Source organism: Mauremys reevesii, linkage group 5, assembly GCF_016161935.1.
Source record: "Mauremys reevesii isolate NIE-2019 linkage group 5, ASM1616193v1, whole genome shotgun sequence".
NCBI classification, from domain to species: domain Eukaryota; kingdom Metazoa; phylum Chordata; order Testudines; family Geoemydidae; genus Mauremys; species Mauremys reevesii.
Window position 1 is genome coordinate 139,509,079 of NC_052627.1, and position 19,641 is coordinate 139,528,719.

Genomic DNA, 19,641 nt, shown 5'->3' on the forward strand with positions numbered 1-19,641 from the left:
ACGGTGCTGCCCGTGGGAGCCAGCTGAGGTCACTCAATCAGGGTGAACTGCAAACAGAACGGGGCAGACAAACCCCAAACGCTGGTGGTTATTCCAATACTTAGATTTACCAACCAGCACAAAACAGCTTCTGCAGTACCTCACTGGTCACTTAGAGTCCAAACCCCGCAGTTCCCTTAAAGTGCCCAGCCTCAGGCCTCCGTCCAGACACACCTGTCAGATATGATGATGATTCCTGAGAATCTTACTTCATCATATAAAAGAAAAGGTTCTTCCAATCCCAAAGGATCAGCCACATACCCAGGTCCAATTATAACTTAGATCTTACCCAAAATACACGCTATAGCCAATTCTTATTAACTAAGCTAAAATTTATTAAAAAAGAAAAGAGAGAGAGAGTTGGTTAAAAGATCAATCTACAGACCGACTTGAATTCAGTTCTTGAGGTTCAGATACACAGCAGAGATAAGCTTGTAGTTGCCAAAAGTCCTTTTAGAAATAGTCCAGAGGTTATAGTCCAATGTCCATATTCAGGGGGCTCCAGTCAGTGACTGGGGAGCTCAATCCTTGTGGCTTAAGGTTTCCCCCTCTTGAAACCCAAAGCAGATCTGAGATGAAGCAGGATCGTGTCCCAAGGTTTTTATACATTTCCAGCAGCCTTTCGGCCTGAGAAAACAATAGGCTTAACTACTTCTCCCAAACATCCTGGCAATTAGCACAGGGTAATTTATCCATTAAACAGTTCAGATACAGGTTAGCACAACCTTCAAAGAGACACATAGACAATAATACTATTTCACTCAAGTATCATCATAAATGTTAATATTCCTTTTTTGATCTTTGAATTAAAACTCTAGCAACAGACAAGACTTGTTTGCTGACATCAGGAGACCTGAGCAAACACCTCCCCTTCTACCTCTAACAATGCAGACTTGCATTTCAAAGCTCTGTTCATTTACAGATCTTCCTTACCTGTCCTTAAGGTTCACCCCTGGGTCAGGTCAGTCTATGAGTTAATTAACTCTTTCTGGCCCTGTCACCTTTCAATGAGATATTATATCACACTCATAACATCACAACGTGCATCAGCCAACCCCCTTGAACCGGCTCCTTCCCTGCTATACGACCCCAGGTAATCTGCCAGATCCCGAGCCAATGCAGAGCAACCAAGTTCCACCCCAGCTCTCCGCCGATGAAACGGACTGGTGCTGAACTCTAGGACTCTACCTGTGCTATGGGGAATCCAGGCATTTTGCCCAGCCAAGAACCTCTGCCTCTCTGGGTCAGACAACTCCAGGTCCCAGGTCCAGCGGCAGGGCCGGAGCTGGGTCAGTACCTCACTCCACCACACCGTGAGCCACCCCATGGGAATCCTGACACCCCTAACCGGAGCACCCTGACCCACCCTTTCAGCACCCTGCAATGCCCAGCCTCTGCTTGGAGGCACTGCTCAACTCGGGCACAGCTGGTAACTTCATTGATCAAGAAATTGTCACGGGTCATCAGCTTCCTACCCCGCACAAGGACTCCCCTCAGCTGGTTCAGACCCTTGAGGGGTCACGTCTCTCTTCGGGGCCCGTCACCTGTCAAACAGCAGCTCTGGAGGTCAGCAGCAGCAGCGGTCACAGGGAATCATGCACTTCAGGGCGATCTGGGCCCCGCATTCACCAGCTGTCCTTGGTGCCCCTTGGCTTGTTGGCCATGACTCCCTAATCGGCTGGTAATCACTGCTCACTGCAGTGCCAGCGAGATCGCCTCCCGAGCCCCTGGCCACAGCTGACCATGCTCTGAGGTTCGCTCCAACCCCCGAGATGCCAAGAGAGGCAAGCAGCAGGCCCAGACACACAGAAGATTCCTGTCAAATACCTGGAATTTGCCAAGGTGTTTGACAGACTGAAGTCAGCCCCCTACCACCCCACCACCATGACAACTGCCCTACTGAACTCGGCCCGGGAACAGAGGTTCCCTTCGGATGCATTTACGCTCTCTCCGAGCCACAGCTCCAAGCCCCCTGGGAATAGCTGGAGGAAAACCTGTGGAAGGAATTTAACCTTGGTGCCTCTCTATTCTTGGTAGCCAAGAAGGATGGTTCTCTCCAACCCTGCATCGAAGACCTGCCGCTAAATCAAATCACAGAATGCAATTGGTATCTCTGTCCCCTTACTAATGAGTTCATGCAGAGACTCCTTCTCACAGACTCAGTCCTGGATGGAGCATATAACGTGGTCAGAATCAGCGAGGGGACGAGCCTGAGAGCGCTCTGAACCAAGTACGACCTTCTTAAATATGTGATCATGCTGTTTGGCCTCTGTAATGGTCCCACTACCTTCCAGCGTTTTACAAATGACATTGTTAGGGATATCCTTGGTCAGATCTAGAGGACGTTCTCATCTTCTCTGCAAATCAAGAGCTCCGTGACTGCTATGTATGTATCGTTCCAGATAGACTTTGTCAGAACGCACTCTGTGCCAAGCCCAAAACGTGGGACTTTGACAAGGACACAGTGGAGTTCCTAGGTTACATCACATCCCCGGCAGAATTAACCCTGGACCTCAGAACAGCAGCAACCACAGAGTGGAAGGCAACATTTAATGTGTGTGTGTGGGGGGTGGGGTCAGTGATTCTTGGGCATTGCCAACCTTAGCAGGCAATTCGTTAAGGGGTTTGTTATGCTGCACTCCATATGTTTTATGAAAATATGCTAATGAGTGTGAATAGAATTGAAGGGTTAGAATCCATGTGCATTTTATATAACAACCTGGTCTATGGATTGTACCAGCTCTTTTCCAGTCCCAAAGTCCAGAGTTTGGTCAAGAGACCAAAGGCCTAGCAAATAGTGATTAGCTAAGAGAAAGCCGGGTAAACAAGGTAACTGCCTTTGCTAAGACTTGCTTGGTCAGTAGAAATGTCAAACGTGGAAGCAATAACTGAAAACCGGTAATTATGTTTCATTATGTTGCAAATTAAACAAAGGATCCCTGTTCCTATTGTGTCAGTCTCTTCTGTAGGGAACGTTCTTCCCACAGATCCAACCCTGAGTTTATGAGAAGTTGGCACATGTCAGTATAAGATCTGGCTTCCTTCCACCTGCCTTCCCAGGGACCAATGCTGCCTTAAGACATAAAGGGGACAATCTTTATTGCCATATACTTTCACCGTTTCTTTGCTTTAACCCCTAGGAATGTACCTGTTGGACAATCAAAGAAACTGCTCCATTCCTATGGACCCCAAATCAGAATCCAACATAGATATTTTATACTAATAATATTTTATCAAAGTGTTAATTAAATGTTAATTTGCTAACTTAAAACCATGTTGGAGACATTATGTAACCTGTTAACCATTGGCTACTGTGCTATCTTGTCTTGCTGCAAAACCTGTTCCTGGGTGTGGAACTGCCCAGCCCCCATAAACAATCTATATCTTTTATTGTAATTAATCAATTGACAGTGTCTCTGAGCCTAATAAGAAAAATGACACTCCACCAGCGCTGTGTGTAATAAACTCCTGTGCTTGACCTCTACACAGTGTGGATTTATGTCCTTCAATAATGGAACTGGAAATGGACTTTATGCAAAAGGTCTTTAGTAAAGTATCATTACAAAGCTTATAATCTACTGAATGTGTTCATCCTATTTGTATGAATGTATCACTCCTGTGTCTGAAACTAGCAATATGAAGTAGAGCTCTGAGGCCTATTGTAGTTATGCAAAGTGGGGGCCATTAATGGTGGTTTGGAAGCTTGATGGCTCCCATCAACCAGGACAACTGACTGCAGACGGCTGTTTACTTGCAGGCCTTCCTGTGAGTCAGGCCGGGAAGAATGGAGGTTTGGGGTCTCACAGGACATGTGACCATGTCACCTGCTACTGGAATCCAGCTTAAACCTGGGGCTTTTCCATTGAGAAGGAGGGGGGGCAGGGACCCAGAGAGACAAAAGATTCCCACCTTGTGCCAAAGCCATACAAGGGGGTGGAACAGAACAAAGGGGGCTGCCGTCATGAGAAATCCCCTAGTTACCACCTGAGCTGGAGCAAGGGCTGTACCAGGGGACCAGATCGGGCCCAGACTAGGAAGGAGTCTAGTCTGTGAAAGAAGCTCATTGGAACATCTCTGAGGGTGAGATTTACCTGTAATCAGTTTCTTAATGTATTAGGCTCAGACTTGCGTGTTTTTGCTTTATTTTGCTTGGTGACTTACTTTGTTCTGTCTGTTATTACTTGAAACCACTTAAATCCAATTTTTTAAACTTAATAAAATCACCTTTGTTTATTAGTAAACCCAGAGTAAGTGATTAATACCTGGAGGTCAAACAGCCGTGCATCTCTCTCTATCAGTGTTATAGAGGGTGGAGAATTTATGAGTTTACCCTGTATAAGCTTTATACAGAGTAAAACGGATTTATTTGGGGTTTGGATCCCATTGGGAGCTGGGTGTCTGGGTGCTGGAGATAGGTGACTTGCTGAGCTGTTTTCAGTTAAGTCTGCAGCTTTGGGGGCATGGACCAGACCTGGGTCGGTGTTGCAGCAGGCTGGCGCGTCTGGCTCAACAAGGCAGGGTTCTGGAGTCCCAAGCTGACAGGGAAAACAGGCTCACAGGTAATTCCAGCACATCACATGACAGTCCCAAAGGGATCTTTGTGACCAAACCCATCACAGTGGCGTAGTCAGCAGGATCTGTGCACAGCTGATTGCTTTGAGACACTCGTAGTGATTTTAAGTGAGTTTTAAGTGTGGTGGCTGGAGAACAGACAAAGTGGTTACTGGTTTGTTATTTTCTGTTTGCTTATTTCAGGTAAGGGAACAAGAGGCAGAAAATTAACAAAATGGGTGAGAGCGAAGCTCAGAAGAAGCTAGAACTGCACAGGTTGCAAATTGCTAAGAAGGAAAGTGAGAGCCAGCAAGTCCTGGAATTAAAAGACAAAGAACTTGAGACCCAGAAACAGGCTCAAATTGAAGCACAAAAAGCTGCCCTGGAAAAAGAAAAGGCTGCCAGGGAGGTAGAAGCAGCAAGGCAAAGGGCTGCCCACCAGCAAACCCTGCACTTAAAAGACAAAGACAAGCACAAATCGAGACCCAGAAGCACGAACTGGCTGTAATGGAGTGGGAGAGATGCACAGAGACATGTATCCTAGAGGTGGAAGTTGGGGTCCTGGTGACTGCTGCAGTGGGAACAGACCCTGGGAGTCTGTAGCTGGAAGCAAGCCCAACCTGAGTGAAGTTGGGGGGGGGGGGGAATTTTGCTGGCCAGTGAATCGTCTGTTATAGCTGGTAGCTGTGAGTCCACAGCTGGATCAGGATCACTTTCCCTTTTGGGGGACACAGGAGTGTCTGCCCCAGAGAGGAGCCCAGAGAGGGAAGTCCAGATGGAAGGTGAGGGGGGACAGGAGGGTCTGCCCCCCTTTTGTAGGAAGACTTTTCCCCAGGAGGAGGGTGAGGGATCTGCATCTGAAATGCCAGACCCCTCACCCCTGGATCAGGTTTTAAGGGAACACTGGGGGTCAGATCTCCTGGAGGGGAGAGTCCACCCAGCTGACCTTTTGGGGACAGAGAATGGGGTGACTGAGGGGTTCTTACCAATCCAAAGCACCCCACTGAACGATGTTATTCCTGCTACACTTGTAAGAGATCAAACTGTCTCTTCAAGGCAGGAGGAAGAAAAACTTTGCATTTGGGAAGCTTCACAAGCGGGTGGGGCCCAACACAAAGAGATTCCAGAGGGAGGGGCCGAGGGCAGGAATGGCTGCAGTCAGGGACGGCTCTACTGGTTTTGCCGCCCCAAGCAGCGCGCCGAATTGCCGCCATGGATGGCGGGGGCAGTCCGTGCGCCACTAGGGCAACGCACGTTTCCGCGGCGGCAATTTGGCGACAGCTTCTGTCTTCAACCAGAAGACAGAACCTGCGCGGCCGCGGACAGCTGAACATAGAAGCTGCCGCCGAATTGCCGCCGCGGCGGAAACATGCCTGCCGCCCTAACGGCACACAGACTGACCCCGCCATCCGCGGCAGCAATTCGGGGCGCTGCTTGGGGGCAAAAACACACGGACTGCCGCCCCTTGCAGACTGCCGCCCCAAGCACCGGCTTGGGATGCTGGTGCCTGGAGCCGGCCCTGGCTGCAGTGCATCCTTTCCTGGCCAAAACCCCAAACACAAACTGAATTAAGAGCCTTCTCCAGGAGACAGGAGTATCTGTATCTGAACACTACCACGGTACACAAAGGAATTGAAAAATGCAATAGACACTGAACAAACCAAACTGTGTGAACAGAGTCTGTCTGCCACAGACTGGCCGTTAATCTTGTGTCTTTTGCTACTCCCCTGTGCGGCAAGTGACCCCTTTGAAGCTGTTGGAAGCAACTTTTGAACATGCTCGGGATGGTGACAAGACAGTCCCACAAGCACGTTGCTTTTCGGCTTATACCTGTAAACAGGCTGGAAGCTTGGCACAGCAGCGAACGCAGAACAGGCCTACGCTGCTGTGTGGAAGGGGAAACTGAGGCACACCGCCTCATGGCATTGGTGGCTAAATGCCAAGACACCTGCACTTTAACAGATATTGCTGTCTGCATTCTCTTAGCAATACTGCACCCCAACCTGCTTTCAGGCACCCGGGGACCAGGAACCCCAAACCTTGCTAGGACCCCCAGGAATGACATCATAGGCTTTGAAGGTACTGGAAGAGGGTGTGTAACCAGAGACAAACCGGAATTTTCCATGTACTGCCTCTGCCGTGTCCAAGTCTCTGGCTGTAAGTTCAGGAGGAGCGCGCCACGCTGCACTCCATGTGTGTTATAGAAATATGCTAATGAGTGTGAATATGATGTAACTGGAATATGCTTTAGGCAAAAGGTCTCTTGTAAGGTATCATTGCAAAGCTTAGAATCTACTGAGTGTGGTCGTCTTCTGTGTTTGCACGTATCATTCTTGCATCTGAAGCTAGATATATAAAGGGTAACTCTGAGGCGCAGGGAAATCGGGCTCCGAGGGAATTCCAGCCCGTCACGTGACAGTCCCAAGAGGGTCTCTGTGACCGAAACTGCCATAGGGTTTTTCCAACCTGGTTGCCCCTTTAAGCAGGGGGTCAGGCCCACCTGGTCCACCAATGCACAGGCTAAAGAGCCTTCACATCCATGCCCATCCTAACCACCCAGACCCCACTCGGGCCTTCATCATGGAAACTGATCCCCTCAAACTTTGCACAGTGCTTTCTGCCAGCACAGCCACCAGGCAAGGGCCTGGCCACCCCTAGGTAGGCTGCCCAAGCCCCAGCAGCTCACAGCGTCACCCTGAACAGTGGCTGGGGGTGAAGGTCGCTTCCCATTATAAGGTCGATGTTTGTTCCCTCCTTAATCTTCCTCCAATACAACTCCCCATGCCCACTGGAGAGGTCATCACATCCCACATCCTCAGCCCAGCAGAGTATTTTGCTGGGAAGATTTGGGGAAAAAGCTGGAAAAGGAATTGCAAAGCTCAGGGCCAGCTCCTGAGCTAGCAGAAACCAGCACAGGGCTGTGCTGTCCCCAGTAAGTAGGGTGACCAAAGAGCAAGTGTGAAAAAGATCTTGGAGGAAAAAGATCTTGGAATCATCGTGGATAGTTCTCTGAAGACGTCCACGCAGTGTGCAGAGGCGGTCAAAAAAGTAAACAGGATGTTAGGAATCATTAAAAAGGGGCTAGAAAATAAGACTGAGAATATATTATTGCCCTTATATAAATCCATGGTACGCCCACATCTCGAATACTGTGTACAGATGTGGTCCCCTCACCTCAAAAAAGATATTCTAGCACTAGAAAAGGTTCAGAAAAGGGCAACTAAAATGATTAGGGGTTTGGAGAGGGTCCCATATGAGGAAAGATTAAAGAGGCTAGGACTCTTTAGCTTGGAAAAGAGGAGACTAAGGGGGGACATGATAGAGGTATATAAAATCATGAGTGATGTGGAGAAAGTGGATAAGGAAAAGTTATTTACTCATTCCCATAATACAAGAACTAGGGGTCACCAAATGAAATTAATAGGCAGCAGGTTTAAAACAAATACAAGGAAGTTCTTCTTCACGCAGCGCACAGTCAGCTTGTGGAACTCCTTACCTGAGGAGGTTGTGAAGGCTAGGACTATAACAATGTTTAAAAGGGGACTGGATAAATTCATGGTGGCTAAGTCCATAAATGGCTATTAGCCAGGATGGGTAAGAATGGTGTCCCTAGCCTCTGTTCGTCAGAGGATGGAGATGGATGGCAGGAGAGAGATCACTTGATCATTGCCTGTTAGGTTCACTCCCTCAGGGGCACCTGGCATTGGCCACTGTCGGTAGACAGATACTGGGCTGGATGGACCTTTGGTCTTACCCGGTACGGCCGTTCTTATGTTCTTATGTGAAAAATCATAACGAAGGTGGGGAGGAATAGGAGCCTATATCAGACAAAGCCCCAAAGATCGGGACTGTCCCTATAAAATCAGGGCATCTGGTCACCCCAGCAGTTAGCTCCGCTGGATCACACCAGCTGAGGAGCTGGTTCCCGGGGTTTGAAAACCGCCCTTGTCATTGACATTTAAACTGATCCTAATTTTTGGTAACTCACCGCAGCTGCTAGTGGCTTGGTGAAGTCTGCGGGCTTCACCCCCTCTCTGCTGGCCTTGCTGGTGGGTGGGGCTCTCAGTGCCTGAGGCATTAGTAGGTGAGTTACGAAGGGGAAGGATAGAAACAACCCTCGGTAGTTGCTACCCCAGCTATAGCACCCCTAGCTCCTGGAGCTAAGAGCCTAGTTAAACGTAAACTCTCCCACTCCTGTAGAACCCTCCACTGCCCGGGAGTCAGCACATCCCGTAGCAATACAGGCATTGCTCGTTCCTCACCAGACCCTCGTGCCCCCCGGCACACCCGCTCAGACAGCCTGCGGTGCTCTGGGAAATGAGGGGGAGCGAAGCAGAAAGGACTGTGGTGGTTGGTCCAATGGCGCTGCCTGGGTGACCCTGGGAAACACACTTCATCTACCTTGGACCTCAGTTTGCCATCGGTACACGAGGATAACAGCCCTGCCCTCCTCCTGGGGGTTGGGTCTATTAATGGTTGTGAGGCTCAGATTCCCCAGTGAGGAGGGCATTTCAACTGGAGAGGGGTCAGAGAAGAGCCAGGAGAATGAGCAGAGGGTGCCTACAGTGACGGACTCACGGAGCTCCAGAGAAGGTGAAGGGGTGACGTGATCACAGTCTGTAAGTACCTACATGGGGAGAGATTAATAAGACAGGGACTGTTCAGCTTGGAAAAGAGACGGCTAAGGGGGGAGATGCCAGAGGCCTAGAGGGTCACCGTGGTCCCTTCTGGCTTTGGAAGCGATGCCACAGAGAATGACATCAAACGAGCAGGCCGCACCCAGCAAGAGACCAGAGTGAAGTCCAGCTCAGCGTGGCTGGGGGGCGGTGGGGCTGAGCAATGGATCCTGAGACAGCAGGGAGTGGCTGGCCATTTCCAGACTGTCTAGTGAGGGTTCGAAACGGTAGAAAGGGTTGTTGTAGGAAAAGCACCAAGCTCTTTGGGCTGGTTGCCACGGCCTGCCCCTCACAACTGCTTGGTAACTACGGCCCTGTTTGCATGAGCAGTTGCACTGGTTTAGTGGAGGGTGAATTGAAAGCCATGCAGGGAAGTGTGGCGCTCTGTACCCCCGTATTCACCTCTGGCCCACGATTGCAGTAATCGGAGTACAAGTGGACAAGTGCCTTCAGAGGGATCATTGGAAACCTCAGACCTCGCCGATCAACATTGTCCCAATGAAGTGTGTGCGGCAACACTGTACGTCAAGTTGTAAGATTCCACTCTATGGTATCCCTGGGCCCTGGGCTACACTACAGTATTTCTGCGGTGTGATGACGTTGCTCAGGGGTGTGAATAATCCACACCCCTGAGTGACGTAGTTGCACCAGGGTAGTCAGCACTGTCAGTGGGAGAGTGTCTCCTACCAACAAAGCTACCGCCTCTCCCAGAGGTGGATTAACTAAGGCCTGGTCTACACTGCGGGGGTGGGGTCGATGTAAGATACGCAACTTCAGCTCCGGGAATAGTGTAGCTGAAGTCAACATATCTTATTTCGACTTCCCTCCCGTCCTCACGGCGTGGGATTGACGGCTGCGGCTCCCCCATCGACTCCACTACCGTCGCTCGCCCTAGTGGAGTTCCGGAGTCGACGGGAGCGCGGTGGGGATCGATATATCGTGTCTAGATGAGACGCAACATATCCATCCCCAATAAATCAATCACTACCCGCCGGATTGACATACCCTTAGTGTATTTCTAGACTACAAAGAAAAGTCAACTTAAGTTATGCCGACGTCCAACCACTGCTGTAATTAAACCGCTGCTGCATGTCCACACTATGCTCTTTGTGCTGGCAGAGTGCATCCACAATAGCAGCTCTTGCATGGACACAGACAGCAGTGCCCTGTGGGAGCTACCCCACTGGTTGCAGGGTGCTCTGGGAAAGGCTTGCAATGCCTCATGGGGCAGGTACAGCATGACATATGCTGAAGGGTTCTCAGTCCCATCGTTCCATAGGCCAGCCGCCTTTCAACTGCCCTGGTAACCTGCAGCCCAGCCATCTGTCAGAAAGCCTGGACCCTGCACTGTGTTCAGTATTGCGCTGTGCGTTATGAACACAAGGCTAGGAGGAGCCCAAGGGGAGGCTATCCAGCTGGGGATGCCTTGACGGAGCATATTAACCCTGAGCCCCAGGAGTGTGTGTTGCTGTAGTGTGCGGAGCCTGGCACCGTTTGTTTGCACCAAGCTAGGAACCTTGTAACGATCGCTGTGTGCGCTCGAAAAGCAACACGTTGTACATCACTTCTTACATCGGCCCACTGTAACATCACCAAACCGACATCGCTGAACCGTACCAGGAGAAACGGGGGCGAGGGAGAAGTGTGTGAGACGGTGTGTGTGTGCGTCAGAGAGAGACAGTGTGTCTTGGGGGAGTGTATGTCGGCACGCTGTCTCTTTAAATTCAGACAGCAACTGGCAGCAACCAAGCCTGAGGTAGAAGCTGGTGCACAGACAGCTGGTGTCCCCCTGTCCCCTCACCCCGGCTCAGCAGAGGCTGGTACACAGGGCAGGAGGCACCCTGCAATCAGCCCCTGCCTCCCTCCCCGAAACAGCAGCCCACCTGCCTGCCTGCCGCTGTGGCCCTCGTCCCAGGAGAGCAGGATTCTGCACTAACATTCTGATTCCCTCCGCGTTCTCCCGCAGCCCCAGGAGCTCCGCGTTCGCTGCCGGGAGCCGGCGGGCTCAGCGGGGCAGTACAGTAGCTACGGGAGCCGTCCATGCTGAGCCGCAGACCCACCAACAGCAATTCCGGGCCCCAGGGTGGAGGAGCCACTGGGCTGTCGCTGCGCATTGTGCAGGGCGGGCTGGAGCTGGGCCCCATGGCGCACACACACCAGCCGCGCCCGCGCTGACGCAGTCCGCCTGACATCTGGGCGGTGCCGCGCCTGTGCCACTGGTGCCCAGCGAGCTGCTGCCGGCTGCACTGCTGGACACGCTCTTCCGGCACGGCCAGGGCTTCCACCTGCCCACCCGGCTGCCTTCGCCCCTCCGGTGCCACCCCGCGAGCGCCTTGGAGCCAGCGGCCCTGCCGGGCAATTGAAAAGGGCCCTGGGCTCCCGGCCTCCACTGCTGCTCGCCCGGGGCCCTGGGCAATAGCCCCCTTTGCCCCCAGCCCCCGTCAGCAGGCCTGCTGAGCAGTTTCAAACTTCCTGGGAGCCTGACAGGGGAAAGGCACCTGCCTATGTTCCTGGATGCAGGGCAGCGGGGTTCAAAACGGTCAAGGTGGGCATTGTGGGATACCTCCTGGAGGCCGGTAACGGCGATGTAATGAACACAGTGTCTACACTGATGCTTTGTCGAGCTGACTTTGCTCCACGCCTCTTGGCGAGGTGGTTTGGTTTTGCCGGCGGGAGGAGCATCGTGGTGTGTACACCTCCTCGGCTCTGTTGGCAAAGTGGGCTTCTGTCCACAAACCTGTGCCCTGTAGGCAAGGCCTCGGCCAACCGGAGAGCTCTCTCCCGGCAGCTCAGAGATCTTCATTACCGCGAGACAGTGGCGCAGCTCCGGCAATGCAGCATTTTACGGGGAGAGCAACCCTAAAACACCTGCCAAGTCTGGGAAGCAGCTAAACCAGTTCCTCAGAGACAAGCCAAGCTGACACCTCACCCAGCTGTAACCAGGCCAAATGGGCCATCACAGCTACCAGCGATTCACTGGCAGGAAAAGGGACACGCAACCAAATCTGCATTTTAAAAAGAAACGGCTGGGGGTTCCCATCCACACAGACTGTCTCCTGAACCTCAGCTGGAGATGCTTCTCGAAGGAAGGGCAGACAGCCCCCAATCATTCCTCCCTTTCTCTCTTCCCACAGCACCCATGACACCCGAAGACCAAAAGCAGCAGCATCAGACAGGGGGAGGGATCCTGGCTGCACCCCTTCTGTTAACCCCTTCTCTGCCGGTGTGGGGCAGATGCCCCATCACATAACCAATTCAGACTTTGATGTCTCTTTACTTGTATTCTTGTAAATCTATCCTCGTGTAGCTAATAAACGTGTTTTATCTAAACCAGCGTGTTTGAACTGAAGTGTTTGGGAAGCTCCATTTGGGACGACAGGGTTGGTGCGTACGGGGGCACTGGGCAGTACCAGACACACATTGCCGGGGACGTCTGGGCCTGGGCGGTTGCTGGTGTCGCTCTGCAGCGTAATGTACGAGTGGCTGGCTGCGGCCGCAGACACCATAACTGGGAGTAACTCACGCTGTGGCTGGGTGGGAGCAGATCAGGAGTGGCAGCTCCTCCAGCAAAGCAGTGTAAAAGCCCCCCAGGTTAGCGAGCTGAGGGGACACCGCTGTGCGTCAGTCCAGATTGCCCCAGGCAGCCGGTGCGATCCCTGTGGGGCGTCCCTGTTCCAGGCAGAGAGCAGGTTTCTGGCGGGGGCTGGGAAGAGGTTTAAGCTAAACCCAAGCAGCCTCATCAGCCCAATCAGCACATGCCCCCGGAGCTCAGCACCGGCCTGGCTTAGGTCCTGGCTGCAGTTAGAGCAGGGCCCCGTCCCGTCCACTCGGGGCCTTGGAGCGTCGCTAACAGCCACGTCCCCCCGTGGAGTTCAGAGCCCTGAGCAGGTGCTGCCGGGCTAGGCCGTGCCCTTGACAAGGCCGTCATTAACCGCAGGGAAAGCTGTTGCCGAGGGGAAGGAAGGGGAGGAGAGCAAAGGAGTGTGTGTGTGGGGGGGGGGGGTATTAACACATTGGTGCGGGGTGTGGGGGGGAGGCAGGAATGATCAGCAAATGGCTTCCCTCCTGGTGGCATTGGGGCTCTGGGGCTAGCATCAGGCTGGAGAGGAGCAGGGGAAATTGAGGATTACAGAGGATTTGAACAGTCAGCTAAGGAAGGGGTGAGAGGCCCCCTGCCCTGTGTGAGCTATCCAGCCCCCCTCTGTGAGCCGTCCAGCGCTTCCCCCCGCCAACGCCACAGTACGAACCAGCTGCACTCCCCTCCTGTGCTCAGCCCCCCGCCCCGTCACCAGCCCCACCGCGCCCTCCTTCTCTGAAATGCCACCTGCCGGGAGAGGAAATATTCCCAGGCTGCGCTCAGGCATGCGGGGCCCTGTGGGGATCGGAGGCAGAACCAGCCCCTGCATGCACATGTGCATGCACACGCATACAAATGCATCCACCTGCATGCACACGCATGCCCTCCCTGCACTGTGACTGATTCCCCCGCAAGCTGGATCCCTACGTTCACCTCACACACCATTGCTGCATTAATCCGGCCCTTAGTAACACTGTAAACCCCCCTCCCCGCCTGGCTCACTCTGTCTGGCAGCAGTGGTGGGTCCCTTTTCCTCTTTGTGAGCCCAGCCATGAGAGGGCACCACAGCCCACTCCCCCAGGCTGGGCGTATTGCTGTCCGGTCTCCCCCTCCCCACAGGCCCAGGGGAGCAGGGCTTGGGAGCCGCAAGGCAGGGGACCCCCAGCCACCTTCTTCCCCTCTCCCTGCCTGATGCTCCCTGCAGCCCAGCCGCTGCCACTGTGGACAGGGTGTGCAGGGAGTATGGAGAGGCTGGCGCCTCCAGCTGCTACTAGTGAACAGCCCCAAGCACTAGCCAGCCCCCCTGCTGCACCCAGGGGGCTGGGGCCAGACTCACCGCAGTTGGCTCCAGTGACAATGGCTGTCTTGCCCGTCAGGTCAGTGGGAGACATGCCTGGGTGCCAGGACCCTTTTCTCCTGGCTCGGAGGAGCAGGGCCAGTGCCAGCACACACGCAGCCCAGCCCAGGTGGCTGCTGAAGCAGGAGAGCTCCATAGCAGGCTGCAAACCTCAACTCCTCTGGGCTAATCACTGTGGTTAGTTCTCAGGGAGGCTGGCTGGCATCAGGAGCAGGGAGTCTGCCCAGCCGCCTGCCACACCCCAGGATGCATTTCCAGCTGGCTCAGGATCTGAAACTTCTGTCACGCACTCGGGGCTGCCACGCGGGGAGGGGCAAAGGGCAGGCTGATATCAAAACTGAGCACACACTGCCTGGCTGCAATGCCTGGCCACACCAGCCTCCCTCCAGTGACAATCACCCACACTGAGGGGCTTGCAGTTTCCCACTGGGGGCCATTTCTGGCTGGGTCAACCCCCTGCCCCCGTCGGGGAGCCACAGACTCCAGCCCTTCCCCGCCAGGGCGAATCCCAGCCAGCTCAACCCTCGTCAGGGAGCCACGGACCCCGGCCCTTGCCCCCGGGGCAATTCCCAGATGGATCCAGCTCATGGGGGAGCCAGAGGAACCCCAGCCCTTCCCACCCTGGGGCAAATCCCAGCCAGCTCAACCCTAGTCAGGGAGCCACGGACCCCGGCCCTTCCCCCTGGGGCGAATCCCAGCCGGCTCAACCCTCGTCGGGGAGCCACAGACCCCGGCCCTTGCCCCCGGGGCAATTCCCAGATGGATCCAGCTCATGGGGGAGCCAGAGGAACCCCGGCCCTTCCCACCCTGGGGCAAATCCCAGCCAGCTCAACCCTCATCAGGGAGCCACGGACCCCGGCCCTTCTCCCCGGGGCGAATCCCAGCCGGCTCAACCCTCGTCGGGGAGCCACAGACCCCGGCCCTTCCCACCCTGGGGCAAATCCCAGCCAGCTCAACCCTCATCAGGGAGCCACGGACCCCGGCCCTTCCCCCCGGGGCGAATCCCAGCCTGCTCAACCCCCGTCAGGGAGCCACGGACCCCGGCCCTTCCCCCCGGGGCAAATCCCAGCCTGCTCAACCCTCATCGGGGAGCCACAGACCCCGGCCCTTGCCCCCGGGGCAATTCCCAGATGGATCCAGCTCATGGGGGAGCCAGAGGAACCCCGGCCCTTCCCACCCTGGGGCAAATCCAGCCTGCTCAACCCCCGTCAGGGAGCCACGGACCCCGGCCCTTCCCCCCGGGGCAAATCCCAGCCGGCTCAATCCTCATCAGGGAGCCACGGACCCCGGCCCTTCCCCTCGGGGCGATTCCCAGATGGATCCAGCTCATGGGGGAGCCAGAGGAACCCTGGCCCTTCCCCCCAGGGTGATTCCCAGCCGGCTCAACCCTCATCAGGGAGCCACGGACCCCGGCCCTTCCCCCCGGGGCAATTCCCAGATGGATCCAGCTCATGGGGGAGCCAGAGGAACCCCAGCCCTTCCCCCCAGGGAAAATCCCAGCCGGCTCAACCCTCATCAGGGAGCCACGGAGCCCGGCCCTTCCCTGGCAGGCGTCCATCTGGCCTGGTCTCCTGACTCTGACACCAGCCAGTCCCAGCCCTCCAGTGTGAGACTCTTTTGCCAGACGGAGTCAGCAGCAACAAGGGTCAGGTTCAATAGCCAGGGCCCAGGGGCCCCGCTTAACCATACAACACAGAACCGGCTCCATGACGCTGCCCATGACCCCTGCCCTCAGTACGAAAGCGAGCTGTAGCCCACCGCCAGCAGACAGACAGCGGTGCTCAGAAGTGAATACCCAGGCAGCACACGTGGGTTTGAGGAAATAGGGCCTGGTCCTGAAGCCTTGTGCCCCAGCTCGGCACGAGGTGTCAGGGAGAGCTCCCACAGGCCCTGCTTACACGGGGAAGGGAGCTGCGTGTCACAGGTGAGGTGGCCCTCTGGGGCTCAGCGTGCCCCATGCCAGCCTCAGCCCACCGACCCAGGCACAGGATCCCATGGTGGGAGCACGTGATTCAGAACCAGGCCTGCTGGGTGGGGGGGCTGAGGGCAGCCTGAGCTCAGCCTGGGGCGGGGCCCTCCTTTCCAGTGCAGGCCTCTCTACCACGCTTCCTGCAGTGCCGGTCTGGCCACGGCAAATCACTTCACACCTCAGGGATTTCCCCAGCTATTCCTTCCTAAACGGCCGGCTGACTGCCCGGCCGCACCTAAGATCCACCAAGCATGGCCAGGAGGGTTTGGATGACCACGGAGACTTTTCTCGCCTCCTAGATCAAACCAAGCAAGAGTGATGGGAAGAAACGGGTTCGGAATTGAATTTCGAGCATTCCAGTTGCAAAGCCCGGCAAACTACTCGGACGAGGAGTGTCAGTGGTAGTCTGGGCAAGAGGGAATACCCAGACATACCCACTTCCCAGGGGAGCAGTGCGGGCAAAAAACCTAACTGGTGTCAAACAGAGCTTGAGAATTTTGTGAAGGGGGTGGTATGATGAGACTGCCTACAATGGCATTTAGCCGATCTGCGACTGCCAGCAGAAAATATCCCCAGTGGCCGGCGATGGGACATGAGATGGGGAGGGCTCTTTGCAGCATGGGGCACGGGTCACTTGCAGGTTTGAACTAGTGTCAATGGTGGATTCTCTGTAACCCAAAGTCTTTAACTCATGATCTGAGGACATCAGTAACTCAGCCAGAGCCAGGGGTCTGTTACAGGAGTGGGTGGTGCGGCTCTGTGGCCTGTGATGTGCATGAGGTCAGAGTAGAACAGGGGTAGGCAACCTATGGCATGCGTGCCGACGGCGGCACGTGAGCTGATTTTCAGTGGCACTCACATTACCCGGGTCCTGGCCCCCAGTCCGGGGGGCTCTGCATTTTAATTTAATTTTAAATGAAGCTTCTTAAACATTTTAAAAACCTTATTTACTTTACATACGACAATAGTTTAGTTCTATATTATAGACTTATAGAAAGAGACCTTCTAAAAACGTGAAAATGTATCACTGGCACGCGAAACCTTCAGTTAGCGTGAATAAATGAAGGCTCGGCACAGCACTGCTGAAAGGTTGCTGACCCCTGGACTAGATCATGATGGTCCCTTCTGGCTGCAAAGTCTATGAGTCCACAAGTACCCAGACATGTTGGGCAGGTGTCCTGCCCCTGCATCCAAGGATATAGGAGTTTGTCCACCCCCTCTAGGCCTTGAAGGATAATATAGGCAGAGGTAAATATTATTCAGCTACGATTTCAGAATCCAGGCTGTGTCACTCGCTGAACTGTGTCAGGGTGTGAGGAAGTGGCACTGTTATAATGTTCCCTTTGAATACTGTGGGGGGGCCTCAGTTTCTGGTCGACCCTCTGTTGCCTGGCAACTAATGGCCAGGCCTTCCCCCCCTGCAAGGGGATGCTAACGGTATTGGAGACAAAGATTAGGTGACCTCCTGGCCAAGGAAAGGAACTCAGCAGAGAGGAGGGGCTGGAGGGGGTTGTTAGTCTGGAGCTGGCTGGGGATGAGGAGTGAAGTACAGATGTGGGGGTCTGGCTCACTGCCCCCCAGAATGGACCCGGCCGAGGGGTCCGGTTCGCGGTACCTACAAGCTCTGTTTTAGACTATGTTCCTGTCATCTAATAAACCTCTGTTTTACCGGCTGGCTGAGAGTCACGTCTGACTGCAAAGTGGGGGGACAGGACCCTGTGGCTTCCCCAGGACCCCGCCTGGGTGGACTCACTGTGGGAAGCGCACGGAGGGGCAGAGGATGCTGAATGCTCCAAGGAGAGACCCAGGAGGTGAAGCCGTGTGAGCTTCTTGCCCTGCAGACAGGCTGCTCCAAGGGAGAGGAGGCTCCCCAAAGTCCTGACTGGCTTTGTGGGGAGCAGTTCCAGAGCATCGCCCGGACACAGGGGTAACGAGAAAGTTTCCCGGAACATAGGCAGTGTCACTCACTGACCGGTGTCAGGTGTGACAGGAAAGTTTGAACAAGCTTTTAAAGATATATTCAAGAGAAGGCAGGGTAAGCCCTCGCCTGAAGGGGGAATAGAACCAGAGGGAGCCCCAACCTCACGTTTTGTTCAGGAGATCACCCCTTTTAAGCAAATCCTTCAAAAATTTGGGCCCAGTCCTTGGACTGAACAAGCCCTAGCTGATGTCTGCACCATTTCGGATCTAGAGGATAGATTAGAATCATAGACTCATAGAATATCAGGGTTGGAAGGGACCTCAGGAGGCATCTAGTCCAACCCCCTGCTCAGAGCAGGACCAATTCCCAACTAAATCATCCCAGCCAGGGCTTTGTCAAGCCTGACCTTAAAAACCTCTAAGGAAGGAGATTCCACCACCTCCCTAGGTAACCCATTCCAGTGCTTCACCACTCTCTGAGTGAAAAAGTTTTTCCGAATATCCAACTTAAACCTCCCGCACTGCAACTTGAGACCATTACTTCTTGTTCTGTCATCTGCTACCACTGAGAACAGTTGGAACCCCCTTTTAGGTAGTTGAAAGCAGCTATCAAATCCCCCCTCATCCTTCTCTTCCGCAGACTAAACAATCCCAGTTCCCTCAGCCTCTCCTCATAAATCATGTGCTCCAGCCCCCTAATCATTTTTGTTGCCCTCTGCTGGACTCTTTCCAATTTTTCCACATCCTTCTTGTAGTGTGGGGCCCAAAACTGGACACAGTGCTCCAGATGAGGCCTTACCAATGTTGAATAGAGGGGAATGATCACATCCCTTGATCTGCTGGAAATGCCCCTACTTATACAGCCCAAAATGCTGTTAGCCTTCTTGGCAACAAGGGCACACTGTCGACTCATATCCAGCTTCTCGTCCACTGTAACCCCTAGGTCCTTTTCTGCAGAACTGCTGCCTAGCCACTTGGTCCCTAGTCTGTAACAGTGCATGGGATTCTTCCATCCTAAGTGCAGGACTCTGCACTTGTCCTTGTTGAACCTCATCAGGTTTCTTTTGGCCCAGTCCTCTAATTTGTCTAGGTCTCTCTGTATCCTATCCCTACCCTCCAGCGTATCTACCACTCCTCCTAGTTTAGTGTCAAATTAATTGGCTCAGTATCTCCTCATATACAAACCCTCTAGTGCTGCCAAAAGAGATGCAGCAGCAATGTGGTTGTTGTGGGAGGCATGTAATGACTGTTACCTCCGCTTAGCTTCCCGTAAAGAGGAAAAGGCATCTCTACAGGAAAAGCTAAACCGAACGGAAAAGGGAGCAGATAATTGGGAGGTACTGGCTACGAATACTCAGAGCCAGCTAGAAATAGTAAAAGAGGCACTCCGGGAATGCAGAGAGGGAGAAAGGTCTCAGAATGGCAGCCGTGTTAGTCTGTATCAGCAAAAACAACAAGGAGTCCTTGTGGCATCTTAGAGACTAACACATTTATTTGGACATAAGCTTTCGTGGGCTAGAACCCACTTGGTCAGCTGCCTGGAGTGGAAAAC

At 53.8% G+C, this 19,641-nt stretch overlaps 1 protein-coding gene across 1 annotated transcript in view; it reads right to left on the reverse strand.

Annotated features, from left to right (window-relative positions):
- Positions 1-14,430, reverse strand: part of LOC120406353 (retinol dehydrogenase 12-like) — a 37,819-nt gene extending 23,389 nt beyond the window's left edge. Inside the window, exon 1 of the mRNA XM_039541088.1 lies at positions 14,180-14,430. Within this exon, the coding sequence (XP_039397022.1) occupies positions 14,180-14,336 (157 nt within the window). The 5' untranslated portion in view covers positions 14,337-14,430. The remainder of the gene's footprint in view (positions 1-14,179) is intronic.
- Between the last annotated feature and the right edge of the window lie 5,211 nt (positions 14,431-19,641).